Source organism: Eimeria necatrix, genomic scaffold (genome assembly GCF_000499385.1).
Source record: "Eimeria necatrix Houghton genomic scaffold, Enh_scaff235, whole genome shotgun sequence".
In the NCBI taxonomy this organism is placed as follows: Eukaryota; Apicomplexa; class Conoidasida; order Eucoccidiorida; family Eimeriidae; genus Eimeria; species Eimeria necatrix.
The window spans coordinates 13,965-41,948 of NW_013655194.1; the positions used below are offsets into that span (position 1 = coordinate 13,965).

Here is a 27,984-nt window from a genome sequence, read left to right on the forward strand (position 1 = left end):
GCCTTCGGCACCTCCCTATGGCCTGCAGTGGCATCCGTTTTCGATATTGTAGAGGCTGAGGCTCGAAGGTGCAAATCGTGGGATCGCTAGGTGAACGAACGCGCAAAGCCAACGTCGTCCGTAGCTAGAGAGGGAGAAGACGCAGGATAAGCATCTATACGCCGGCCTTGCGGCATCCGTGAACCCTTGAAGTCCAACCTGGTTTCTCTACGAGCAAATGGAGTCAACAATTGAGGATGGGACGCCCCAAGGGCGAGTCCGTGAAGGGAATCCGCTGTTATCTTCCCGTAAAAAGGCGAAGAGTGCCGTGTTGCTTTCTATCCAAAGCGACATAGGCAAGGGCATCATATATAACATCCGCTTGTCAAGGTGGTATCTTGCTTACTGCTCGCTCATGGCCGTCGCGACACTGTCCCTTGTCATTTTCATGATCATAGATGTGCACTTTGTAAGACAAATCGCGGGGTCTCTTGGGCATTTTTAAGCTCTGAGGCGTGGCCATTAAACCTGAAATGAAGGCTGGCATTGTGACATTAGCGCCTGCTGAAAGAGCCATCAGTTGTTTCTCATTGCTGCAGCCGTAGTCGCTATTTCCATTCCTGATATATGCCATTGCACATAACCACCTCTGCTGTCGCTACGATTTGGGGCAGCCGCTATTGCTTCGGGAGTAGCTTTTTCCTTGGCAGGGAGACTCTCTAGCATCTGAGGGCTGAAGGCTTACGATTGAGGGTGCAAGACCTGTGATCTGTGCTTTGCGTGCAGCGTAAGAACCCAGTACCTGTGTGGGTGTGCGCTTTGGATGGCTTTATAACCTTCGCTGTTTGCTTCGAGACAATAGTGGACATGATCCTCCTCGGCAAGGTAATGAATCGGATTCAGAAACATTTGATCCCCCCACCCACAGCAGCAGCGGATGCTGTGAGCATTGGGCACGAGGCCTAGGATTTATGCGTCAGTGTCTCAAAGCTTTGCGTTCGCTTGTTCTGCGCAGCCGTTCTGGACTAGCGGGTGGCACGTGTTTGACTTTGCAGTTTCCGTCGTTTGTTTTATCAGCTGGTTGCTTCTCCTCTTGGAGGTGGTAAGATATTTGATTTTCGTGATTAGCGCTTTCAGTGACAACAGCCAACAGGGTTGGTTTTGAAGGTTGGCAGCACAAGTCTGAAGTTGTAGTGCATCAGCTTGTAGGGATTCATGTAAACACGAGAGAGAAGATTTCAAAAAAGCCAGTGGCAGCAGTGGCATGAAGACAGTGCTGACAGTTGCTGCTGTAACAGCAGCACCTTTCTTTGATTTTTCTGTGCCGTGGCCATGGACAACTGTCAAAGCTGCAACGGGCATGCAGGGAGCGATTCAGGGTTAGGCCCACGCTGGATTGTCACGTTTGAAATTGTGTGGCATATTTTCAGGTTGGAGTTGTTGAGTCTCTGGACGAGTTTGTGACCGTCATTCTCCTCACCATAAGATACGCTGCACAGTTTGTTCGGTAGGTCGATGTGCTTTCGCCTTTTCCTTATTTTTTGTCCCTTTTGTTTTGCTTATTCATCCCAGCATTTTCTCTTTCCTCTTGCTTTTTTTGTGCAATGTCCTTCGGCGCTGAAGGCTGCCTTCCCCTGTCGGCTGATTCGTGTTCTGTGGTTCTTTTTATCTTCCCAGACATGTGCGTTCTCTGTAACTATTATGGCGTGCACGGCAATTCTTTTTTGCTTGTTTTTGCTTGTCGGTGTCGTAGAATCGTGCGGTACATTCGGACAGGAGCCGAGGCACAGGATTCGTTGAGTGCGATGGAAGAGCACGTCATTCGCTTCGACAGACCGGCAAGCAGAGCTGACCCATCTCTCTCCACTGCAATCCCAGCAGCAGGAGACATTGACTTCTAAGCGGACGCTGCTAGGCTTTTGCTATTGCTACAGCTTCAGCGGCTACACCTGCATCAAGAGGCAGCTGCTCATGCTGAGTTCTCGTGGCAGTAGGAGCCAGCTACCGCGTGCTGCTGGCTTGTCTCGCCGTAGTGTTTGCGCGGCCCTGTTGGTGCAGTAGCTCGATGCAGGGTGCTGCTGCAGCAATCACTCTGCCGTTGCAACCAGTCTGCTCCACCTGTCACTCTGCTGTAGCGTTCACTTTTATGCAGCATTTAACTTCCTTCAGCATTCACTTGGCTGCAGGACGCAGCCTGCTGCAGCACGCAGTCTGCTGCAGCAGACACTGTCGTACCACTCATTAACTGCAGCACTTACTGTACTGCAGGAGTTTGCTGCCGTGTGGCTCACGTCTGCAGCACATGTTTTCTCGCCGTTGCCAGTGACGAAGAGTGCGGCAAACGGCTAGACGTGTACGCCTTACCAATAGTGTCGCGAAGGGACATCCAGTGTTGTAAGGTATCCAATAGGCCTCTGAATCTTTGTGCGTGCCTCAGGGGCACTGCTTTATCTCTGTGTTACTTCCCAGGGCTCGTTTTTATTATTTCGAAAGCTATAAGAGTGCCGCATTATTTTTATTGGGCCTAATGGGGTACTGGTGTATAGCTGTGGGGCCAGTGGTTGGCTGAAGAGCAGCAGGGGCCCTGCCAGCTAGCAAGCGTTTATGTTTATGCATGCGAGAACGATCCTCCCTCAAAATTCGTTGTGTAGTGGCCCTGGTCTAGCAATTCAAGAGTAGAGAATTAAGCCCCCAGTGCGCAGCGTTTATTTTGGCTAGGGGTGTTAACTGGCTGGACTGGAGGTTTAACTTTGAAGATGCGAGAACAAGCATTGCGAAAGTAGGTTTGAGTCTCACCTGTTTAGAGGCGAAGTGACGGGAATTTAGGGTTTAATCTCCAAGTTTTAGCTCTTCTACTTGGCTAAGGACTAGAAGTGTGCAGGGGGACAGAACGTCGGAGGTGAGGAGGATGCTGCGTGAAAGGCAGTTAGCTAGTGCCTTACATAACCGCCTTCATCCTGCAAAGATAAGTAAATATCAAGGAGGATTTTAAGGTAAAGACGCACAGGGCTAGGCTGGGTGGTTCCCACGTAATACTGCCTACACCGAAAGGCATGCCTGGTGGATGTACAAAGTGCAGGCGTGCTCTAGTTGCACTTGGCTCTATATAGTGAGCTTTTACTACATGCGCAATTTACGTAAAATACTTGTTTTTTGGATACTTCATGGCGAGCACTATAAGGTGCACGTAGTCGCCGTTTCTCTGTCGTCGACTCTAATTAAAACGGAATCTAAGCGTATTCACTGCGCAGTCATCTCCTTCCGCGCCTTTGCCGAACTAAATCAGCTGAAAACTTACGGCTGGCTGAGTGCTCCGCGTGCTCTTATATACTTGGGTGTGTTTGTGCTTGTTTTACTACGCAACTTCACTCATGCAACTACTGCATGACTTGTGTTAATTCTGGTTACAGGCTGCGTGCTGTGCACCTGTAACAATATTTCTTATGGTTTATAGACGCATTTACATGTTCTGTTACTTTCAACTCATGAGAAACTGCGACTATCTGAAGCCTAGGTGAAACTGCAGCTCGCCTTGCGCTACTAGATCCCAGCTCAACCAGGTGTAAGACCCCGATGCCTTATCTTCCATTCATATTCTTCTCGGTTAAACTTTCATAATTCTTGATAACAAACGTATTTGCTCTGAGAGTATTCTCGGGCCCTTTCTGTCTGCTTATTTCTACTACCAGGCGTGCCTACAGCACACTAGCAGGCTCGGTAGAAGCAGCCCCAATGCATCTGCTTGACTTTTCGAAGCTTAACCACAATCCTGGGGCCAATAAAGACTAATTTTTCTTGCTCTACTCAAAAACCTTGCTCCATGCAGTTTTACCGTGCCGTTAGAGGCACAGCTGTCTTATCTTTGCGTTGGAGGAGCACTGCGGGTCGGCACAATCTTGCCCCTGTCTTCTGTTGAAAGTGCCCCGGGCCAGCTGCACATGACTCTACGGGAATGTTTACACCAGAAATACAAACGGCCTGGAGTAGGCATAGCCGCTGGGGCGGCAACAGTGGTGGCGGCATCAGCAGTGTCAATAGATGAGGGGGCTGCACGTTGAGCACCGTTGACGGCCCAGCTGCGACAGCAGAAGCCTTCGCTTTTTCTTGATAATCCGCGAATTCTGGTGTTCACACATCTGTTGCAACTGCTCTGTTGTTGCTGCTGCGCCTGATTGGGCGCCTGCGAATAGCCAGCTTTTCAGGTAGCTAGCTAGCTATGGAAGCGCCCTCTGGAGATACTTTGGTCCCGCTGCAGCGGCCCCACCTGCTTGTTATTCAAAGACACAAGGCCTACGGTATCAACAGTAGAGAGCGACACAGTGCCAGTGACGACAGATGTAGCAAAAGCAGCAGCGAAACTGCCGCATCCGTTATAGGAAAGCTAGCAGCGAGCTTTCTGCCGCTTAACTCCCCGTACTCACGTTCACGAGGTGCTAAGGAGGGCCCACATCCGCCTGCGAGGCCGTTACCCCATGCTGCTCAAACAGCTGCAACCGCAATTGTAGACACAGCGGCTGCGGCGGCAGCAGCAGTAACAGCCGCGGCTGCCACGGCAGCTGCCGCAGCAGCAACAGCAGCAACACGCTGCACAATATCCAGGGCCGCTTATGCAGCCGCACATTCATGCAGCACCCATAAATGGCCTTGCCCTATCCGTTCAGTGGACCACGGGCCTAAAGCGGGTCCTGAGGAGCCTGAGGGTTCCGTCAGGCTCCCGCCACGGCCTCGGGTGCTGCAGCAAGAAACTGGGCGGACCGTAGCAATAGAGTCACATGGTACACTTTGCAGCCAATCGGAGCCTGCCAGTTTGGCGGAGAAAATGCCCGACAGCTGCCCAAAAGTGGCAGTAGCAGCTGCGGCTGCTGCTGCTGAGCTGCAGACACCGTGCGGCCGGCGGTGCAGCAACAAAAACAGCAGCAGCAGTAGCAGAAGCAGGAGTAACGACGGAATTAGGGCTGGGAATCGTTCTTCATGGCACTATATGCTACGGCCCCAACAACTTCGGCGGAAGAAGCAACAGCAGCAGCAGGAACAACAGGAGCGCGTTCGTCTTGCAGTGAGTGATTACGGGAGTTGCCATGGCTGCTGCAGCTCCACATGCCATTTCAGCCTAGCAGTCAAACCTGAGCAAGAGCTCTCTGCAAGGTTGGCGCCCCTCTCTGGTGGTTTGTCTGCTGCTGCTGCTGTTTCTGCGCCTGCTGCTGCAGCTGCTGTCGGAGACAGCCCTTCTCCTGTTGTAGCAGTGAACACCGCAGCGGGCCATAATCTTGGAAAGCGACACTCAGCAGAAGCAGAGGCAGCAGTAATACCACCAGCAAGGCCTGTCAGCCCCGCTTCAGTGTGCTGTGGGCAGCTGCTCTTGCCATCTACAAAATGGATACCCCGCCCACATCTGGGGAAATATGCTTGTGGAGGGCGCCCTGTTGCTGATTTGTATGCAAGACAGGCCACTCCTGCTATTGCTGCTGCTGTGCTATGCAGCAACTGGGGTGCACAACTGAGGCATGCAAGTCGTTCAGGATATCGTGATAGGAGCCCCACTGCAACACAGAGAAGCAGCAGCACTGGCAGCTGCAACTGCAAAAGTGGCAACAGAAACAGAGCAGCAACGACAACGACAAAATTAGTGAAAACAACAACAGTACTAAGTGCAAAGCACGGCGATTTGGAGGTACCTACGTCCAGGGTTCCGCTGAACGTGGTTAAGCAGCCCCACCAGCAGTCTCGTCTCCAGTGTCCAGAGAAATCGCGTTACCACATGATGCGTATGAAGGAGCAACGAGTCCAGGAGGAGCAGGAGGAATATCAACAGCAGCACTTGCATTCGAGAGAGGAGCAGCAGTTGCAGAAGTTGCTGCAACACCCCCAGAAGTTACGGCAGCACAGCATGCGCAAGCAGCAGCAGAACGGGCGGCAGCAGCATTGTATTGTTGCCGACGTTCTATGCACAACAGAAGACAAGGCAAGAAGTACATGCACCTCCAAACAGCAGCAGTCACCTCAACTCCTATACGAACCGCAGCAACAACAGCAGCTGCAGCTCAGCGTATTACAAGGAACTGAAAACACTGCTGGGTCTGGGAATTTCAAGGCCGCAGAAGAAACGGCCGTTCCTGCCGCGGCTGCCGCAACAGAATCCACTACAGTGGCTTCTTCTGTGGCAGCTTTTGCCTGCGGAGAAGCCACAGCTGTTGATGTTGCAACTCCAGCGCCTGTTGCTTCTTCTGCTTCGCCTTCAGAGCCAGCGAATAAGGAAGCCGACCTCTGCGCACAGGACAGAAGCCACGAGAAGAAGCTACAGCAGCATCAGCCGAAAGAAAGACGGCAGCTAAAGCATCTGCTCCAGCAGCGACACCTGTACGTTACCATCGTGGTGGAGCGCATGTGCCGGGTGTTGCATCGATCTGCATGTCGCCGGCCTTTCAGGTTGTTGTTGATGCATGCGGTGCAGCAGCGTGCACTTCAACAACCGAAGTTAATACACCAGCTGGAGCAGCAGTGCCAGCCAAAGCAGCAACAACAGCCACAGCAACAACAGCAGCAAGAGCAGCTACAGCAAAAGCAGTGGCAACAACTGCAGCAGCGCAACCAGTGGATCGACGCTGATCTGCAAAGTCTCTCACTTCATGATGAAGTAATTAGCAGAGAGACTTGCATGCGGCTGGAAGATTACCGAAGGCGACTTCGGCTGCAACAGATCCGCCTGAAACACGAGCAGCAGCAACAGAAGCAGCAGCAGCAGCAACAGCAGAAGCGGCAGCAGCAGCTCATTCAGCAGCTCGCCACTGCAGCGCAGGAGCTTAAGAAGGCCAATGATCAGCAAGAGGCTCTGCAGGGGCGTCTAGCTGCAGCCCTTTCTCGGCTACAACACTTGGAGCAGCAACAGCATCAGCTGCAGTCGAGGTAGCAGCATCGTCAATGCGTGCACTAGCCTTCTGTTTATCGAGCAAAGAAGGCGGCCCCTATGCCATATGAAAGGAGTTCCAACAGAAAATTTTGGTTTGGCCCTACGCGAATCCATCTTTTCACTGTTCTTGCCGCAGCTTCTGGACAGAATCGCCGTTGCTGTATGGTGGCTGCGTAGTGACACTCGCTGCGCAGTTACCCCTTTTGCTGCTTTTTCGATGTTAGCTGCAGCGGCTGCACCGTCTGTTTCAGTAAATGCAGCAAGCAGCGAGGCCGCTGCAGCAGACAGTCCAACCTAAGCCGACCTGAACACATTTTATTTGTTTTGCTGATGAGGTGCACGGACACCTCTGACGGCGATAACTGTTTGGCTTAAGCTTTCGTGTTTCGGATGGTAAGTACGAGGAATAATGATTTGTGTTTTAATGTGCTACTGCTGATGCATATTTTGTCGCTGATGCACGTGCTGTGCCTACTTTTTTGCTGCTGCTGCTCGTCGCACTTGTTTGCTACTGGCCATTCTACTTGCTTTCAAAATATGCCTAGCAAAAAGTCGCGCGTTCTTTACGTGGCATACAAAGAGGAGGGCTACGATTTTCAGCACCGAGACCGAAGCCGCTCCAGCACAACCTGCTGCCACCGGTACTGGCTTGGCTTACGGGACCTTCTTAGTTTTCCGCAAACAACGCAGCAGCAAAACGCCCCTCACGAACGGCAAACAAATAAAAAGGGAAGCATATGCCGACGGCTCCGCACCTTGCAAAGGTTGCTACGGGCCATCTTGTACTAAAAGTAAAGCAGCTGGCGCCAGCTCACATATCAGCATATCTGCGGGTCTCTGGTGGCACCTCTAGGCATAATAGTAGGTGCCTCGATAGGTGCCTACGCGGGTGTCTCTGCTCAGGGCGATGGGAAGAAATTCGTAGGATTTCTTATGCAGGCCCCACGAGCACTCCTCAGAGGCTGCCCTGGAAATTAAAGTGTAGGATCGCTCTCTTGAGATGCTTTAGGCCAGAATGTATGTAAGTATCCAGCGAGGTCGTGCACCTTGCAGCACCACTCCTGTAGCAGCTTACCAGTGGCAACTGCTTCCTCATTTTGTGCACTCTTCAGCTGCGCGTACGCTCCAAACACAGCTGCATCTGCTACAGTAGCAAAGGAAATACGGCTCCGCCAACACAACAGCAGCCGTAACAGGTACACAGCAACAGTAACGACAGGATAACGGAACGCACCCTCAGCACGTTTGCTTCATCATCAATAAGGGCAGGCAGTTGACCCTCACGTATGACCTGCGCAACGTGCGCACACCTCACAGATAGAATACATCATATTTTGATGAGCTGACGAGTATAGTGCGAACCGATAGGATGAGACAAAAGCAAACTAGTGCTTCTGCAGGACACTAGTGGTGCTGCAGAGCTCCAATTGCAGCAACGACAGCAGCAGCGCCGCGAAGTGCTGCAGTATCGGCACCACGGAAAGACGAACATTGGAAACAGCAGCAGTAGTTGGGAAAGCAGTAGCTTCAGCGTTAGCCAGAGCAAGGCACACCTGCAACAGCAAGTGGCGTGTCTCTTCGCCTGAAAGGCGCAGTGTCTGCTGCAACCTCAGGAGCGGAAAAGCCGAATAGAAATTAGCAATGGCCCTTAGGCGCCTCAACCTACAGAAACACACAGTGCTTTGCCCTATTTTCTCATTCGCAATCTAGAATCTTGAAGCGGATATTCTCACCCGGACTAAGCGAAAACGGAAATTTCGGTCTAGAATACGCACCGTACGGCTTGCAGCAGAGCGCCGCTACATTGTAAAGCGAAAGGGTCCACTGACTCAAGTATTTGCAGATGCTGTTAACGCATCACATGCATCGTCATGCAACGACCACTGAGCCCTAGGCCCTACACCAGGTACCATTAGCCCTCACCACAGACACACTACGGTCGCCGTTGTTGCACTGTACATCGAGAGAGGAGGCTATAGTTTCAACGGCTTGAAATTGAACTCCCCTATAGATGGCTGCAACTTGAGACCTTAAGATTTGGCGGTTTTGAGAGGAACTCCCCTGGAGATGGCTATCGGGTTTAGAAGCTAGGGCTCATAATCCAGCATCAAGTTCTAAACGTTTAGCAGTAACGCTTTAGGTTCATAAATTGAGCGCTTCATAGCTCACTTGCCGTCGATGCTGTAAGGACTAAAGATTAAAGGATTTCACGTTTCTGAACTACAATTTATAATTTGTTAAAGTAAGACGGCTTATTGCACCTCCTCGACGCCTGCAACGTCATTTGCCTCGAACGCCGCCCGCAGCGCCTTCGCCGATTGCACGTCTGGGTCTCCCTGCAGAGGATGCAACAACAGCATCAGCAACAGTGGCAGCACACAACTGGCATTTTTCACGCAACGCAGCAATAAAAGACCAACTAAAGGCACCCAGCGCGTCATGACAGCAACTAATGCAGCATTGCAATACTAAGCTTAACGCTGCTGCAACAACAGCACACCTGCAGAGCTTTTCCTTCTCTCGTACTGAAGGGGTCAACATCAGAAGCAGCCAGAGGAGCAGAAAGGACCGCACGTCGCAGTGCAGCTGCTGCAGCCCTGCATGTCAGTGAAGCCCCAAACCCTCATTAAAAAGTACGATGTCTAGGGGAAGGAAAAGGAAATCCAGATAATAAGTATATCCTGAGACTTCACCCAAAAATGCTGTGGGCAGCCCACTGGCCTTGAGGCTTGGGTTTCAGGGCAAAGCCTTTTAAGTTTAGGGGGGTGGAAAGCCTTACCGTGCATCTCCGATCTCCTGATGGTGCCGAAACGCAGCCATAAGGTGCGCATGAATATCAGTCCATGGCTGGTGCTGCCCCTGTGGCTCCTGCTGGTCATTTTGCTGTTGCTGCCGCTGCTGCAGGTCCGGGCGTCCGTGCAATTCTATGAGGAGCCGAGCCCCACACTCTCGGACTGCTGCTGCACTACGGGGATCCAGGGAGGCTGCTGACAACCGCAGGGCGTGTGGCAGCAGCTGCTGCAGCAACTTCCAATCTCGACTGTACGTGCAGCAAAGGACTTCGACTGCTGCTGCTTCCAGCTGTTGGTGGGGTGGCAATGAAGGGTCGCGGCCCGCCTGGTGAACCCGAGGCAGCAAATCTTCAGCCTGCGAGCACACATGTGACAAAATTTTTGCACGAAATTGAACACAAAATCGCAGCCTAAGCAACCCCAATAAAGGCCTGAGTTGAACTGTGGAGGCCATCTAGGGGGGTTTCAGATTAGCCCCCTGCGCCCGTTTGGAAGTGACTTGGAAGTCCCGAGGGCCCAAAACAGCAGCACATGCACTATGAAAGCAACAAAGGATGAGAACTCCTGCTTGGGGTCCACGGTTTACGGCAATGACGGCAAGTGCAGCTATACCTTGGACCATTCCCCCAACTGCATGTACAGTCGCAGTAATTGACTGCATACATGGGCCCGCAGGCGCTGCAGCGTCAATACACAGACAATTAAGTTCCCTGTACAGGTCCTACAAAGCTTTGAATAGTAGCTCTCGTGTGTCTGGGAGAAGCCCACACTCCCAGTCACATTCTCAGGGGTTGAGACAAACGGTTTGCTTGCCTTGAGACCCTGAGTTTCTAGGGCGTCCAGCGTGCACAGCATAAGTCCTTCCAGCTGTTGCTCTCCTTCTCCCATAGGGTGCCCGCCCTGGTGTGCCTCACGGGGAACTCGGGGGCCACCAGAATCCCTTAACTCGTCATCTACAGGCAAAGAGGCTCCTGGTCCAGACTGGCGAGAACTTCTACCGTACTGGAAAATCTCGCCCTTGTCGCAGTGCTGCTCCTGGTTTTGTTCTACGTGGAGGTTCACACATTTGCGCTGCTGCAGCTGCTGCTGCTGCTCTTTACTGTCCCGCTGCTGCTGCAGCGGAACGGTAGCAAACACGTCAGGTAGTCCATCGTACTGCCGAATGCCTACAAGTTTAGTTGCTGCAGATAAGACTGCCTCTACTGCCGCGGTTGCTTCGCCAGAAGCAACGGCAGACAGCAGCTGCAACAGCCGACGGTAGTGCGCACCTGCTCGCAGGAAATCTCCTGTAACAGACACAGCAACAGCTATAGCGGTTAAGAAAATGGCGGTGCAGCAACAACCCCAATAAGGTGACACAGCGGTATCAGAACAACCAAGGGCAACACCAGCAACAGAGTCAACAGCAGCAGTACCAGCAGTTGCAGCCATTGTACCTCCTCTGAGGAAAAGCAGCGTGAGAGACAGCAGTGACTTGAAAGACCAGGGCTGCTGTGCTGCTTCTGCTTCCCGCTGCAGCACCTCTTCAAGCAAGGCAACGGCCTGAAAAAGCAAAACCTATACTTTGAGTCCCCACCTCAAAACTTATATGCCTGCTGCACAGGCTTGCCTGATCCTGAGTCCGCGTGTGCACAGCCTCGGCGGCAGCCTCTTTGGCAGTGTCCGTGCGCTGTGTCCTAATACTTTGGCTGCGCACGGTGCGTGGCCCTCGTGTATCCCATGAAACCTAGATAGCGGTTAAAAGTCTAGAATTATGTTGCTGGCATTTCCCCGTCAGAGAAGAGCAACAGCTCAAGCTCCGGGGAAGGCATGTGCTGCTGCAAGGACTTTCAGTTAATATTTAAAATTAGGATATGAAGTTTGCCTTTTCAGGTTTCGACTGCAAGCAGTCTTGGGCCTCATAGTAAAGGTTCTCTATAATCACTGCCGTTTCCTCCTCGGGACCCCATGGGCCCCCATCGGACTCGTACTCAAAGTCATACTCGTCCTCCATCACATGAGGGTTCTCCTGATCTTGTTGCAGTTTCTGTTGGTGCTCTTGATCGTGCTGCTTGTGCAGCCCTGCTGCTGTTGCCGATGCTTTGGTTGCTCCAGCTGCTCCACTCCTCCCTGCTGTTGCCTTTTCTATGGCCACTCCAGAGCTGCAAATGAACGCACATGTAATGCTCTCGGTTGTGGTGCTAATACTGCTGCTACTGACGGTGTTGTCGCTGCTGCTGCTGTTGCCGTACTGCTCACGCTGCTATTTCCTCTCACCCGGACCGATTCCGAAGTAGTGCTCCTACCGCTTTTCTCAGGAGAATGGAAAATCTTTGGCTTGTGAGAAGCTGCCAGTGGGCCTCCTTACACCAAGGACATTAACGCCTCTTACGCATTTTTCTCGAGGGCTCTGCAAGCCTCACCGTAGCTGGAAGGAGTTGACACTTTTCATGTTCGTGGCTTGCATCTAAAATTAAGGAAATCGAATTGGGGACATTAGACTCGGCGTCGTTATCGACTCTCGTCATCGTCTTTTTGGGGGCTTTTCACTTCCTGGGGGCCCCAAGTAGCTCAGGCGTGGTCGTCGCTGGACCTTGTCGCGTTATTGGATAGGCTTGTTAATTGATTGTTTCAAATAGATCCCTTAAATCCAAATTCTGGACTTCATACATGAAAATATTCGCGTGCTAGTTGTGGAAGCATCCAAGATCACAAGCATGGATGTTCGGAGTGACCCTTCGAAGAGAGGGAGGGAAAACAATAAATTCATTTGTATGACATTAAATAAGCTGTCACTTCATCAGGGAGAATCGTTGAAGAGAGAAAAACGATGAAGTTGGAGGTGAACAGGAAGAGGCGAAGCCAAATAAGTATGCTAAGTATGCTAGTAGGAAATCTGCGCTGGCAGTGGCGACGAGTGTATGGCTTTTCAGGTAGTGCAGTCCGCAGCATATTCTTCAAGGCTTTGGCCAGCACAGGAGAAAATAGTTCGGTATTCGCACTCCACTGATCTGCAGTCGAGGCCATCGGCCCGCAGCATTATCGTATTACCAACGCGCAACCCTACACATAGCCCTATTCTATATCCTAGAAATTAGGAGCACAGTACGACCGATTTTGAGCTCAATCCAAATGCCACTTCTCCTTGCCTCGTATTATTGGAACCCACGCACTTCAACGAGTTCCTTGATTTTGTTGCGCAACGAAACACCCGCCCATTCGCTGCATGCGTAGCACTGCCTTGACCTGAAGGGCTCTGCAGGTTTTACTGTTGCACTCTGACCGGCTAGCAGAACCACTGGGAACTTTATGATGCCAATATTAGCGCTCCCATGCCTACTTTCAGGGCGAGCAGACGCAACGAGCGTCGAGTCTGCACTACCGGGGGTTGTGAGACGATACGTGCCAAGGATTCACCGGGTTTCTTAGTTATCTGCAGCCTTAGTAGAGTATTACGGTGGCAAAAACAGCACTTGGTTTTTTCCCACCAGTGGCAGCGTTTGCTGCTGCAAACGTCGCCGAGGGTCCAACAAATGGAGCCAGAGCAGTAATTCTTCATATGTGCGAACACATACAGTACCGTCCAACCCACTACCACTCCTTATTAGAGAGCCGTCAGGGTGACCAGAAATACTAGCAGTCCCAACGCCCAAATGAGCACCGATGCACGTAGGACCTACGGGGCCCACCCTGCCTTCAGACCCCACAGGCTTTCTACGGCTTCTTGCGGGAACAAAAGAATGCTCCTGCAGCAAATGGTTCTCTCTATCTGTCACATACGACACTGAGGTACATCCAGGAATAGCTCGGGCCAAATTTTGCAGCGCAGTGGGGCACTCAGCGGGCGCACAGCCTTGAGCACATATTGCTGCGCTTGAAGCAGTTGCAGTATCGCCAGCACCAGAAGTCGTAGCCACACACGAAGTGTCAAGGCTATCAGCGGACGCAGCTACTGCTGCAGCCGACGGCTCCACTGCACCAGGAAACACAGCAGGAACAGCAGTAGCGGCTGCTGCCGCTGCCGCTGGGAATTTTGCTGCTGCTTCTGCTGCAGCAGCGGGCACACGGCGGCAAGGGAACTTCTCTGAGAAGACGCAGCAAGGAACAACTGCAAGAACCAGTCCTCGACGCGCTGCTTCTGGTTCTTCCTGCTGCAGCCGCTTCTGCTGTGCTGTGCTACGTTGACGCTGTGTTTGCACGAAGTCGCGGCTGTTGTCCCCAGAAGCGCTGCTGCTGTTGCAACCCTTAGTCCTGTCGTCGCCGACACTACGTCTACAGTTCTTCTCTTCACTACTACCAGCACTCCCGCCGCTGCTAGCACTACCAGTACTGTCGTCGCTGCTGTCGGTGCCGCTGCCCATGCACTTGCTGCTCATTCTCAAGTCGTGAACGAGAAGGCCCGTTTGCACGATATCTCCTGCTGCTTCATCGGGGTGGAGGCCCACAATGGCCGCTGCATTGAGTACTTTGTCTCTCACATAAGGGCTTCGCCGTATCAGCTCCTCATTAAACACTGCGGGAATCGTCTCCACTGATTCAGTGAAGGCAGCTTCTGCAGCTTTACCCCTCAGTCCCTCCTGCTGCTGTAGCCACTGTTTCTGACGCCGATTCAACCGCAGCGGGCACAAAAGAGATCGTCGGCTACCCCCCGCCATAGCAGAGCATACTGCAGCCCTCTCAGGTACTGAGCTGCAGCAGTCCCCCTCACGCTCTAAAGAGCTTGGCAAGCCCTCTACGGGCATTTTTCTCGATATGCTTTGTTCTCCAGTGGCTCCCATGCGTAATCCGTCGCTAAGCGGCGTGGAGCCCGAGGAAGATTTTCCCGGGAGGCTTTCAAAGGGATAACCTGGTGCGTCTTTCCTCCAAAGAGCATGTTGCACCTGTTCCCATTGTCTGCGTATTTCTGGAGTTTGTGCCTCGTCGCTTTTCGGGGTGTATGTACACCTAGGGTCAATAACGGTAGTTGGTATTTTGTACTTGAGCGAGAGCTCAAAAGCCACTTCGCCTCTTCCTCCCGCGATTTCAACGACTCCAGTGCCTTGGCGGAGACGATCAATGCCGTAGGTGGAGACTAACCACTCCACAAACACTGCAGCGCGCAAGCTGCGAGGGTAGATACGCTGGTGCTGCTGCGGCTGCAAGAGTTGAACTGTCTGCTGCTGCTCGGGAAGAGATTGCAGCGTGCTTGCGGAAAAAACCGCACCAGGTGGTTTCTCACGTGAAGAAACAGCCAGAGGCCGTAGCAGCATTTGCTGCTGCTGCTGTTTCCCTTGCTGCTGTTGCTGCAGGTGCTGCTGCACGCGTCTGACCTGTCTCTGCGCCTTGAGAATATCAAACTGTCTTCGCAGAACTCCATCTCTCGTATGCAAAAGAGGGCACTCAAATCGCCTGCAGCTGCCAGTTAGCAGGTAGACCTTGCACACTCGGGACAGTTCTTTCGCAGCTGCTGCTAGTTTTCCTTCTGCTGTTGAAGGCGCAGACCCTGCTGCTGCTGCAGGCTCAGTTGCTGCCACGGGGAAGGAAAACGCGGCGCGTGGTTCCCCTTGCAGCACATGGGAACGTTGTGCCTTCTCAAGTGCTATTGCTGCCGCTTTTTTCGCAGCCACCTCCGCTGCTGCCGCTGCTGCTGCATCTGCAGCTCTACAGGCACGAAGGGCCAAGACCTTGAAGCCAATCACTCTCATCACCTCCATCATCGTTGCCTCAAAGGCTTCTGTTGTCTCGGCTTCCCTCTGCAACACCAGCAGCAGCAGCCATAAAGGTGCTCAAGGGCTGAGTTTTGCAGTCTGCGCGAAGCTAAACTTCGTGGTCTTGTGAAGATAACGTGGTTAACTAAAAGAATGAGGTATCAACCTCAAAGAAATCTGAAAGGCTAATGGCTCAGCTATGAATGAATATGTGCATCTCTACAGGATTTAGTGCTCATTTTCATAAGTAAGGGCCTACGAGTCTCTGTCGATACTGTTTGAGGGCTTGGGTGCCGCATTTAACTTCAAGCAATCCAAGGGCTTCAACATTATCTCCTGCTTTCATTTTCCTTAAAATACTACGGTGCACATCCACCCCGCACAAGTCAGGTGAAGAGACACTGCAGCACAAGGCGATGCAATTTATTGCTGCAGCTGGTGCTGTTCGTGGTGCTGTTGCCGGTATAGCTACTGGGGAAGCTGCTGTTCCTGCTGCTCCACTTCGTGCTGTGATGCTCCTTGATGCAGTTCCTAATGTTGCACCTGCTTTCAAGGTTGGATCTGCAACGGCTCCAGCTGGCGGAGTTGTCTTCCCCGTTGGTTCCGCAGCAGCAGCAGCAGCAGCTGCTGCAGCTGCTGCTACGGCATGTTGCGGCATAATGTCGAAGAAGCAAAGGCGACGGCCCAGTGACTGCTGACGTGTCACAACTCCCTCGACCCTTAACAACAAGCCCTGATGATGTTGCTGCTGCGGCTGCGGGTACTGCAGGTGGGACAGCAGAGGCTGTACTTCGTCCTTGAAGTGTACTGACACATGTTCAGGTGCTTCCAAGCAGCGAAGAAACAGCGAGACGTCAATAGTACCAACAGGAATCGCCGTTGCTGTGGTAGGAGACCACAAACAGTCAGCCAGCAAGTGCTTCTCACCACCTGAATATGGTACAGATGGGCGCTTTGGAGCTGTCGAAATGGTGGCGGTCGCCGTCACCGTTGTTGTCACATTTTCTGCTCTGTTGTGTGCTGTTTCGGAATTCCCCAAGGTTGCCGTTGGTGCGAACCTCGCGTCTGCTGCTCCAGTTGTATTTGTGTTTGCTCTTTCTTTCTCTGTTGCTTGTCCTGTTTCTCCCCGTGCTGCCACTGCTGCCATGTCCTTCGCTGCTGCCCCATGGGCAACAGTAGTAGGACAAAAAGTATGCACAACAGGCTCAGTTAAACTTAAGCATCGTTTACATTCTGTGGAAGGCTCATGTTGCTCAATCGACATCGGCACATGACCCCCCATTCCATCAAGGGAAAGGACACGCGTGAAAGCGAGGAGCAGGACTCAAGTTAAAACTGCCAGCGAAACATTATAAGTAAAAATATAAGGAAACGCAGTAGTAGAAAACGATTATCAGTATAGCTTCCAACTTCACGTGGCGAGCGCCACGAGAGCCCTCACGCAGCAGTCACCCAACTAGAAAACCCATCCAGGCACGCCAGATCCTAAGTACTTGTTTCGGGATTCTCTCATTGATAACAACAGTTGAATTGCAAAATAAAAGACAGGACCAAATGCCGAAACCATAATGCTGGTGTATAACTGAGTGCGTCGAATGTGAAATTCGGAGTCATCTATTTTCGGGATACTGTGATTTTGACTTTAAACACATTATAAGAGCCTGCCCTGCGATGCTGTCTGCTACCACTATCAGTCACTAGTTATTGTTACTGCTCCTCAGTAAGATTCCGCATTTTAGAAAGTACGACGCTTGACTACGAAGCGTCATCGGCCCCACAGCAAAGTGGAAGGAATGGAGATGAAGCCAACAAAGGAGGGCAGCACACATGAGGATGTGACTCGCTATCACTCACTACGCCAGGCAGTGTTGTTATGGCTGGCCCTAGAGTGCTGTGCGATGCGCCGGCACTCGCCGTCAGCTTGCATAGTCCTCGCTAGCAGCCAGTTACTTTTAGCTGTGCGTCAACGTGGTTAGAATTTGCAAGCTGCTCTGGCTGCAGGCCTTCTCCCCCACCTTCTGCTTTCGTTTCGTCGGCATGCTAAAGCGTCAGGGAAAGGAAGGTGGGGCAGCTCGTGTAACGACTCGCATGCGCATGTTGCTGCTCCAGTACCTTCTTCTATTCCAGCTGCAGCTGCTGCTGTTATTGTGCGTATGCTATTGCTCGTGAAGCATCTTATGGAGACAAACACAAACTAGCACCAGAGCCCTCAACTCTTGAGCGATATGCATGTAGACATAGAGCACCAGGTGGAAAATCGTAATCATTGTTCGGAGCTGAAGGCAAACAAAAGACGGAAGTAATCAGCTCCCAGGCTGCTTCAGCCTTCTTACAGCCGGCACACTGCACACATTCAGGCCCCATTTCTTTGCTGGTGCCCCGAAAAGTCCCAAACAACCCCATCAGGTCCGTCGCCTAGAAGGCTGAGGCGACAACCGAAGGGCTCCTAAAGAATTCACTGGGGGCCCATTTGGCTGACAGAGAGCTCTGAAGTTTGGGAGCACAAACTTCAGCATTAGGCAAGCCATTTGGAGGTCTGGCCACACAAACACTAAGTCTGCGCTCCTGCGGCTACGGCTGCCAGCGTTGGAGCCGCCAGTGCAACTACTGATGTTGCTTCTGCGCCGCTGCTTCAACTCCTGTTGCTATTGCTCCTGCTAATGCCCTGATCGTGGCTGGGGCCGAACACGCAGCCGATTTTCCGCAGCTGAGAGATTCTGTACTACTGTAATCCTGTATGCATGCATACCTATGCAGGCAGCATACCTATGCACGCAGGACCCCACGTAAGCCATCTGGAGCCCTCCCATGAGTGCTGTGGGCCTCAAGTCAGCATGTAGAGAGCCGCGTCATTATGTGGCTTCTCGAGGGTCTGTTAACTATCCAGAAGCCCTTTCCGGTGTAGATGCGACCTGCCGGTCTTGCCGCATCTTTGAATAACATGGTGGTGGCGCTGTGTCGGTGTGTGCACAAATAAGTAATCTTGATCGCTGTATTTACATTATTTGGCAGCTGCCTGAATGCCCTAACGCGCGAGACATGAACATTTGCCTGTGGAAATCGAAGAGCTTCTTTCCCGTTTCAAAAGCAGAGTACTTCCCTGAAAAATGCAAACGAAGAACTTGCATCCCAAACCTAGCACTTTTGACCGTGTGAGTTCCCGAACAACTTTTACCATTAACAGTTTAGGGTCTCGACCCCTAAACAAACCCACGTGTAAGGCCAAATGCACGAAATGCTAGTTCCAAAGTATGAATGCTGACCAGCAGACAGCCGTGTCCACGCCCCTAAAACAAACCCCAAGCTCCAAGCTCAAGCTAGTTCAACGCAGTAGAAGTTCATCATATAACTCCAGAACAAGCCTTCTCACTTGTTGAGCAGTCGTATTCTGCGTAGAGGGCTATGGAGAGGAGCTCTTCACCTTGTGGACCCCCACTGTCTATCAGCACTTGATTTTGGTTCATTAATCTGCCTTCCGCGTCAATGGGAAAGAATATGCTTTTTCCTCCCTTCACCTTGTCCGGAAATGCTAAATCAGCCTGCAAAGAACACTTAAGCATCAGACCCAAAACTCTAGGCGCTAAAGCCACTGGACCGCCCCATGCAGCTGCCGGAGTGATCAAATCTTGCTGCAGCAGCCCAAATGTTGCAGCCACGACCGCGGAGACACTGGGGCCTGTTTTCTCAGGGCGTGGTGTTTAGGGTTTAGGGCTTAGGCTCTTGCATTGAAGCACCCGTGTTTCAGCTAGGGCTCCCTTCAGAGCCAGCATGATGTTGTAACCGCTAGCGTCTTCATTACGCAGATCATGGATGTCAAAATCATCCAGGCGCTTCAATGTCACAGGTCTCGCCTAAAGGAAGAAACCGCCCTGTGAGTTCATAACCCTGAGCCCTCAATCCTGAGTACTACTGTCTGAACCTCTACAACGCTTAACCCTAAAACGAGTTCTGTACTTCTTCCGCTCAAAATATGAACCCCAAAACCCAAAACCTCTTTCTCACCTCTTTGTCGACGTTGAGAAAGAAAATGCGGAGAGGAGGTTGGAATGCTTTGTTGAAGAGACGCAAAAGTGTCGCCGCCAAAGCAGCACGAGGCTGCGACTGCACGGGGAGGTGCGCAGACACCCCAAGGGCTTCCAAAATGCCACGAGATTGCGAGTCGCCGTTTCCCTCTGAATTACAGTAACAGCAATAGGCGCTGCAAAGCGGAAAAGCTCGCCATGCGTAGAAGAACTCACGTTGGCTTGGGTTGTGCTGCTGGCGCTACTAGCGCTAATGGTGTATATTTCACTTTTACTGTTATTGCTGTTGCTGACCTTCTGCCTTGGCTGGTGGCTCGCAGAAGACTTCGCCGTTAATTGCGATAGCGCCCCACGGAAAGAATCGGACAACTTTACCTTGAGGCATTCCGAAACAAAATATGTTGGGGACAGGTCCTTCCACGCCTAAGCATACACATCAGCAGCGCCCAAAAAGCTGCATTGGCACCAGCGGCAAGTGAAGAACCACTAGCAGTAGCACCCCTGTAGCCTCCCGCTGCTCCATCAGTGAGGCACCTTCAGCTACAGTGGCGGCAAAAGAAAAAGCAACAACAGCAACGGCACTGTAAGCAGCAAGAGTAGAAAGAAACTTGGCAGACGCGTTTCCCCATTAGCAGAGCCACCAACAACACTATCAGTAGCAGTACCTTCACCAGGAGCGATTCCTGAAGCAACTGCAGCAAAAGTAAAGAAAGAGTTAAAATGACAGCAGCACAACTTTCTAACCTGAGAGAACCGATCCTAGTGTTGGGTGTACGCAGAGCCATGAGGGAGATTTGTTGATAAGTTGAATTTGACAAGATAATTTGCTCTCCTTTTGCTTGTTTTGTATGCATTTCAAGTGAATAAAGGCGCCACGTGACCAAATGAGTGTCATATCTGTTGGAGCCGCCACCAACAATAAGGGCGTAAAGTCTTCTCGGTCTGGCAGTTGACTGAAGTGAACACAAGGACGAGATAAACCAAAGCACAAGCAAAGGAAGCGGTCCTTGCCTGATGCGCAACAGAGGCAGAGATATAGCCATAGGCATGTAGCGACCGGTACGAGTGGACAACAACAGAATGAAGCAAACGCAGCGTGTGGGTCAGTAATATACAAAGCGAGCTAACAAAGGGAAAGGGACATAAATATATAGCAACAACACAGCAGCAAAGCCAACGTGAAATAGTCCCAGCGGCAAACAGCAGTTTCCCCAGTCTAGAATGGAGTAGACCCTGACCTGCTACAATGTAAAGCCTGTTCTGCCCATTGGGTTGTGCGCTACTTTGTACGATTTGCTGTTGTTGCTGCTGCTGTTGTTGCTGATGCTGCGATGAGTCTTGCTCTTCCTGCTGCTGGTCTTTCTGCTGCCGCTGCTGTTGTTGCTGTTGCAGCTGCTGATGGTGTCCTTGAGGCATAGGGGTTGCCCAGCACTGCCAATTCTCCGAGGGTCCATCGAGAAGGCCCTCGATTTCGGGTGGCGTTGCTGCTGCTGACAATTGCAGCAAGTTCGGTGGCTTTTGTTCATCAAAATCTGTTCGAGCGAATGCTTTTGAATCTTCCTTCCGTAAAGGGAAAAAGCAATCACCATCTGAAATGATTGGACAAAGAAATTCACAGAAGTATGCGCACACTAATCAACAAGAAAAGACCTTCGACAAACGCAGACGCCCGCGTGTAGTAATTACGCTATATGATAATGATGACAAGAATTAGGCGGGCGAAAATAAAGCGAAGAAGAGTGGAACAAGGGGGAGGCTGAGCAAGCAAAAAGAGCTGCACGGTGCACACAAATATCTAGCAAGTGGCACAAACTACACTGGTAGAGCGAAAACGAGCGGGCAAGTCAGGTCTAAGCACATAACGACAAGGAAGCCTTGTAACTGCGAAGAAGAAGAGAAGCAAAAGGACAGAAACAAGCGGATAAACAGCGAAGCACTAAGGCAAGCAGAATCACAAGAAAGCTGGCTAAAAAAGAGTAGAACTATGAACACGGACATGCACAGAAGTACAGCTGAAAGACGAACAGTGTGTAAATACGAAGACAAGGAAGGATAACGGAAAATTCAAACAATAAGGATAGAGGGAAAACATTCCAGTCTGAAATGTGATCACACAAACAAAAAATGGAGTGTTCAGGATCGCGAAGCTTTGACTCCTCCACGCTATGTATCCCTGAATCCATGCACTATACGGCATATTCTAAGGTGCACCTGTCCAGGCGGATTGGTAAAAGAGGTAATCATCAAAGGCAACATCAAGAGTTGGCAATTGCCAGTAAAGGAGTTCAGACTTCAGCGCGATATACTTGTCTGCGAATTCAGCCATGGGGCATCCCCGCAGAGGCTCCATGCCTGCATGCAAATAAATCGCGAAATTCATGGCTGTGCACGAGATTCTAAGCCCTTAAATCCTTCAAAGCTAATGAGCCAATGCACACACTCGCAGAGCAGCCAAGGGGTCTTTTTCCTGACCTAAAATGTGGCAGTACGAACGCTTGAGAGTTAAGGGTTCAGGATTCAGGTCTTAGAATTGGTACTTCGAGGCCAGCTGCTGCATTAAGAAGTGCGGAGACGCTTTATGGCTTTGAAATAGAGAAGTATCAGTAGCAGCAGCAGTCACAGTGTCAGCAGCAACAGCACAAAAGCAGCAACGGCAACAGCAGCGGCAGCAGCAGCTGCAGAAGCAGAAGCAGAGGCCGAAGCGGAAGCACCAGCAGCAGCAGCAATAAACGCAGTAGCAAACATCAGTTCGGAATAACCAAATGGAATGAAAAAGGAATTCCACGAAGAATAGATGCTTTGAAAAGCTATTTGTGAGAACTGTCAGCAGCAGCAGGAAGATGAATTGGAAGCCAGAGGAGACTGACGCTAAGCGAAAAACCCTACTGCCTAGATCCTATGTCCTAAACCCTGAACTATGAACTGTAATTCGAGCCTAGGTCCTAGATCCTAAACCTTTCCTGTGGTTCTCTTCTAGATTCTAGGCTTAACAGTTAAGGGTCCCAGGCTTAAGGTTTAGCGTTTGGGTTTTAGGGTTTCAGCATGTACGGTCATGTCTCTACTCAGAGAAGCAGAGGCAGCTGCCAAGAGCATTGAACACCAGAGGATGTTACAGGCTCGTTCTAAGGTTTAGCCCTTTGGGTTGGGGTCGCAGGGTTTAGGGCTTAGGATCAAGGATTTACAGTTTAATAGAGCAGCTGCTAAACCAGCTTTTAGGATTACGCGCTTTGTTTTCATTGGTTTGTGCCAGGGCGAAGGACTTAGAGTTTAAAGTTTAGCGCTTCCTCTGTGCAGGCCAAACGATTGACTACGCTGCAAATTCTTCGCTAAAGCTACAGATTTCATCATTTATGCTCGAAGGTCAGCGTTTGTAACTTACCGAGCAAGTGCTCGACGAGAAGCTCGAAAGACTGTTGTGGTCTCTCGAGTATAATAGCCCCATCCTCCGTTTTGTTAAGCTTTGGGGGTATGTTTTTGAAGCCTTCTTTTCTCATGAGGCTTCCCAAACCACTACTTTGCACTTCCGACCTACTCATTACGTCGCCTGGCAAAGTGTAGCGGGCGGTTCCCACTGAAAACACCATGCCCTTTGTAGGGCTGCTGGTGAAAAAGTCCATCCTGAAAACAACATACCCAGACGTCACAGACGGCACGAGACCATAGACCCTAAACCATTACGAGAACTCTGCAAGGTCCCTGAATTAATTGAGCAAGACCAGCAGCCCTTTGGACCCTCTTGGACCCCTTCGAACCCATTTGGACCCCTCAGGGATCCCCTGAAGAGCCCTCAAAACGCCTCTGGGCACTATAAGAGGCCTAGTACAGACTTGATGAACGCGTAAGGAATGGGAAAACATTGTCGCAGGGCTCTCTGAAGGGCCCTTGCGGCCTCCGGCTGTCCAGTGGTGGAGGGGACAGTAAACGGCACCTTGTTGCTATTGTTACTTTGACAGTAATTTGGTGTTCAGAAGCTGAGTGAGTAAGCCCGTGTGAACGCCTTCATTACGCCTGTGTTGCTGCTCGTGCAGCATGAAGGTGTAGGTACACCACAGTGGGAGGGTTGGCTGGGGCTTTGAGTTGTACACACACAGCCGCCTTTGCAGTCTACCGGTAAGCTACTAATCTTTAGGTGTGCTGATAGCTGCGGAAAAGAGGATACCACTGCTCCACAGCAGCAGAAAGTGCAGTGGCAAATGCTACTACTGCCGCTGCTGCAGCTAGCGCTGCATCGAAGGGGTTTCGAGGCGGTCTTAGCTTACTTGGTGCTTGAAGTAGAAGAAAGAAGGAATAAAATTTGCGCATAAAAGCAGCCGGATTTCCTATATTCATTCAATGTAACAGCAGAGTTGTGTATCGAGAGGTGAAACCCCAGCAGCAGCAGCAGCCGCAGCAGCAACAGCAGCAGCAGCAGGGATGAGGGCCGGGCGTGTGATCTGGGGACAGATCGGCCCCTCAACTGACCACCCCCTGCTACCCTGAAGGTCACTTCACGTAGATTTAGTCTACAAATCACATATCAGGCATTCAGTATAAGGCATTTCATTAATTGATGAATCAAGCCAGCAGCTTATGTGCAATTTCACTGGGGTAACCCCCCAACCAACCCAGGAGGAGCTCTCTGGGGCCCGAAGCTCTCCAATGCTAACAGCCTATTGCTGTATCGCGGGAGCAAACACAGCTACCGCCGGAAGCAGAGGCTGCAACATATTTTTCAGATACACTTCGTGCAGCCTCCTCAGCGGTTGCAGAACCTTCCTTGTGCGCTGTGGTTACTGCTGTAGCACCAGTGGATGGACCGTCGTTCCGCGGATGCGGCCACAAGGTGGCGAACTCCAGAAAGAGCAGCAGCACCAGCACTTGGCATCAGCAGCACCTGCTGGGGAATGCGACACGCTGTGACGGCGTCAGTGAAGCAAATAACCTGTTGTCCCTCAACTCCACAATTTTACTGCAGCAGAGCTGCTGTTTAATTCATCAGACCCTTCTTGATGCAGTAGCAACAACAGGAACAAGAGGGGTAATGCAGCGGCGACAACAAGAGCAGCACTTTCAGGAGAAGTATCGGCTGCACTTGCAGCACCAGCCGTAGCACCAGCATGTTAATCGGTCTCCGACGAGAGTTCCCACATCACCAAAAGTAGCAGCAGCATCGCCTGCCCTAGGGATGGAAGTAGGGGAGTATCATTTTCAAAGGGCGTTAGCCTCCTTAAATCGTTATTTTTTATTTTTTAGCTTATCCCCTGATTGGTCGTCTGTCTCCTTCGAATCATCTCTTGCTGCTGATGCATTCAAGGCGGCCGCAGTACCAACAAACGAGGCTAAAGCCCTCAGGCTATGGGCGCAAGCAGAAATACACTTAGGCAGACACAAGCAGGCGGGGAAAATACTCGAAAGAGTGAGTTAGTAAATATATCTGGGCTCATTTACGCTTATCGCTTTTAGTACTATTTCTTTATTCTTGCCTGCGTTATTTCAATCCTAATTATATTTGCATTTTATCTCTGTAGTTTTTCTGTTTATTCTTGCATGCGTTATTTCAATCCTAATTATATATGCATTTTCAGTCTGTAGTTTTTTTGTTTATCCTTGCATCCGTTATTTCAATCCTAATTATGTTTGCATTTTGTCTTTGTAGCTTTTCTGTTCCAGCGATACAAGTAGAAGCGCAATTACGTGGTCACAACTCGGCCCAAAGAATACTAGAAGGCGGGCCTGAATACCCGCCGTTAGTGTTGTTGTTTTGTTTGTGTTCTCATTTATGTAATTTTCTGCGCTTTTTTAAAGCGAGCCCGTTGCTAATCTAAATAAAACTGTGCCCATCTTTCTCCCTTTATGTACGCAGTGAGATGTCAGGACTGTCTTTGTCGCTGCATTGCTGCTCCCTTGCATTTGCTTCAGACTCTCCTTTTCTGTTATATCCATTAAGGCTTCTTTTCAGAAGAACATCTGGGTGAAACGACAAGCAAATATCTGTGTTACATCAATATTAGCGCCGCTGTTGTTGTCTATCGTTGTGGTTTTCATGAAATCTGCTATTTTTGCCATTTGTATGGTTATTATTTTAAGTTGATGTTCTGTGGGCTATGCTTACAAAAGTTGTTCCGACAATTTCTACGCTGATGCCAACGTGAGCACGTGCGTATGCGTTTTCAGTGATGTCTATTCGCAAGGACTGATCAGCTTTTCCACACAAATGCACAAACATCTTCACTCCTTTCCGTGCTTCTTCCTCCTTGACTCTTATCTTCTTTTATGCAAAGTTCTCGCCTTTTTTCCATTCATATTGTTGTGCCCTTGTTTGCGGGTGTGTGTGCTGTAGCTGGGGGAACTGTTGGTCCTGCACAAAAAGGCAACACGGCGTAACAGCAGGAACACCAGCAACAGCATGAATAACAGCATGAACAACAGCATCAACAGCAACGCCAACATTACCAGCAGCGATAGCGGCAACAGCAAGAGCAGTAGCATAAGGGGAATCCCGGCGTCTGCTGCAGCAGCATACGAGGAGGGGCTCCAGTGCTACAGCGAGGCAGTGAAGCACTATAAAGCAGCTGCATCAACTGATGCTGCTGTATGTTTACTGCTGCGCATAGCAGCTGCACGGGAGAAGGAAAAAACTCCAGAATCAGCAGAAGCAGCGGCAGCAGCTTACGAGGATGCGCTGCACTTACGTTCAGCCAGCGGAAAGCAGCAGGAAACTGCTGAGGTGTACAAACACTACATTTGCATGCTCGTCCGAATGGGACAAATACGACAGGCTATTTCTGTCTCTCTTAGGCGGGCCAATTGCCTTTTTGAATTGAATAAATTAAATGGGGTACACAAGTCAATTCTTTCTGCTGTGCTTCTCTTTTTATCGCTCGAACAGTACACAATGGCAGACAGAACACTCTCAGGACAAGAAGTAAACAACACAGGAACCAGCAGCGATAGCGGCAACAGCAAGAGCAGTAGCATAAGGGGAATCCCGGCGTCTGCTGCAGCAGCATACGAGGAGGGGCTCCAGTGCTACAGCGAGGCAGTGAAGCACTATAAAGCAGCTGCATCAACTGATGCTGCTGTATGTTTACTGCTGCGCATAGCAGCTGCACGGGAGAAGGAAAAAACTCCAGAATCAGCAGAAGCAGCGGCAGCAGCTTACGAGGATGCGCTGCACTTACGTTCAGCCAGCGGAAAGCAGCAGGAAACTGCTGAGGTGTACAAACACTACATTTGCATGCTCGTCCGAATGGGACAAATACGACAGGCTATTTCTGTCTCTCTTAGGCGGGCCAATTGCCTTTTTGAATTGAATAAATTAAATGGGGTACACAAGTCAATTCTTTCTGCTGTGCTTCTCTTTTTATCGCTCGAACAGTACACAATGGCAGACAGAACACTCTCAGGACAAGAAGTAAACAACACAGGAACAAAACCTAAGCGCTAAGCCCTAATTTCAAAGGTCCAAGGTTCAAATTTTGACCCTGGGCCCGAATACTAAATTTTAAGCTAGACACGTGCTGCGAAGCCCTTTAGAACGCTTGAACGCAATGAGCAGCCCTGAATAGGTGCATACACTGTTAGAAGTGCCTGGAGACACTTAGGTGCACAAGCCCTGAGTTCTAAGCCGTCGGAGAAACGGAAAAGTAGCTGGCAGTGCACTGTCGGGAAGGCATCGTTGTGCGGAGCTCTAGCCCGTCTCACTTTGTTCTTAGGGTCGAAGCGCTTCGGCTGATCATTGGTTCATAATTCACGGTTCCGTCCTTTGCTCAAAGGGTTACTTGTCATTGCTTCAGAGTGACTGTTTGTGCTGATTCAGGCGCTGCGTAGCAGCTTTCTGGGGAGCCCCGAGTTTGCTGCCGGTGCTGCCGCAGTAGACGCTTTCAAGCACGGTGATGCTGCTGCTGCTGCTGCTGCTTTGGAGTCGCCCGTATTTCGTTTGCTACTGCCACCAGTTGCATCACTCGCTGCTCGCATGGCAGCAGAGGCCAGAGAAAGGTGCAGTAGCAGCGCCAGCAACCCCATTGGGGAAGTGGGCATTGGCGCTGAGGCTATCGATGCGTTGCTGACCGGCTGATGCAGGAGACAATGTCATTTTATGAACAGCATAAGACCAAAACGTCTTGCATGCAATTTACAAGGGAGATGGGTCCGGAGTATGGCTGTGACCGTATGCAGTTAGAGCGAATCGCACTAGGCTAGGTTTGCTGGTTCTGTCCTCATTCCCGAACAGTTCCCATGCAAATACGAATTCATGTACAAGTGTGAAAGCAGATATGTAGACTCACTCAAACGTATGTGTCCTCATTCCCGAACAGTTCCCATGCAAATACGAATTCATGTACAAGTGTGAAAGCAGATATGTAGACTCACTCAAACGTATGTATATGATTACGTAAGACATAAACATGTATGATGGCATCAGACGTGTCTGCACACATGCGTGTGCGCGTATGGATATATATATATGTAGGCATGCAGTTGCTTGTCTCGAGTGTGCGCAAATATATTTGCTTGTAGCAAAGCGAAAATCAACTCTTTTCTGCACTTGTCCATGCGTGCATGCTAGTGTAGACATGCACGTATGCCTCGAGGTATTTGCAAGTTCATATCTATGTTTAATGCATTGTATGCAACTG

General features: G+C 50.7%; 5 protein-coding genes across 5 annotated transcripts; 3 read left to right on the forward strand and 2 right to left on the reverse strand.

Annotated features, from left to right (window-relative positions):
• Window positions 1–217: 217 nt before the first annotated feature.
• Window positions 218–1,880, forward strand: ENH_00032210 (hypothetical protein, conserved; the record flags this gene model as incomplete). Its single annotated transcript, XM_013584943.1, has 5 exons — window positions 218–448; window positions 766–864; window positions 995–1,081; window positions 1,410–1,486; window positions 1,733–1,880. The coding sequence occupies 5 exons, from the start codon at window positions 218–220 to the stop codon at window positions 1,878–1,880; spliced, it is 642 nt and encodes a 213-aa protein (XP_013440397.1).
• A 2,315-nt stretch (window positions 1,881–4,195) lies between these two features.
• On the forward strand, window positions 4,196–6,886 carry ENH_00032220 (hypothetical protein, conserved; the record flags this gene model as incomplete). Its single annotated transcript, XM_013584944.1, has 1 exon — window positions 4,196–6,886. One exon carries the CDS (start codon window positions 4,196–4,198, stop codon window positions 6,884–6,886), a length of 2,691 nt encoding a protein of 896 aa, XP_013440398.1.
• An 849-nt stretch (window positions 6,887–7,735) lies between these two features.
• Window positions 7,736–16,491, reverse strand: ENH_00032230 (YALI0F16874p, related, related; the record flags this gene model as incomplete). Its single annotated transcript, XM_013584945.1, has 14 exons — window positions 7,736–7,853; window positions 7,943–7,998; window positions 8,121–8,177; window positions 8,440–8,548; window positions 8,662–8,732; window positions 9,148–9,222; window positions 9,387–9,483; window positions 9,666–10,033; window positions 10,291–10,308; window positions 10,492–10,964; window positions 11,115–11,220; window positions 11,543–11,797; window positions 13,338–15,389; window positions 15,604–16,491. 14 exons carry the CDS (start codon window positions 16,489–16,491, stop codon window positions 7,736–7,738), a joined length of 4,743 nt encoding a protein of 1,580 aa, XP_013440399.1.
• Window positions 16,492–18,340: 1,849 nt separating this feature from the next.
• ENH_00032240 (hypothetical protein, conserved) lies at window positions 18,341–22,983 on the reverse strand (the record flags this gene model as incomplete). The annotated part of the gene is made up of 9 exons (XM_013584946.1): window positions 18,341–18,444; window positions 18,715–18,883; window positions 19,079–19,195; window positions 19,347–19,516; window positions 19,661–19,789; window positions 20,111–20,377; window positions 20,605–20,955; window positions 21,578–21,718; window positions 22,746–22,983. The coding sequence occupies 9 exons, from the start codon at window positions 22,981–22,983 to the stop codon at window positions 18,341–18,343; spliced, it is 1,686 nt and encodes a 561-aa protein (XP_013440400.1).
• A 2,768-nt stretch (window positions 22,984–25,751) lies between these two features.
• ENH_00032250 (hypothetical protein, conserved) lies at window positions 25,752–27,422 on the forward strand (the record flags this gene model as incomplete). Its single annotated transcript, XM_013584947.1, has 2 exons — window positions 25,752–26,099; window positions 27,165–27,422. 2 exons carry the CDS (start codon window positions 25,752–25,754, stop codon window positions 27,420–27,422), a joined length of 606 nt encoding a protein of 201 aa, XP_013440401.1.
• Window positions 27,423–27,984: the final 562 nt, after the last annotated feature.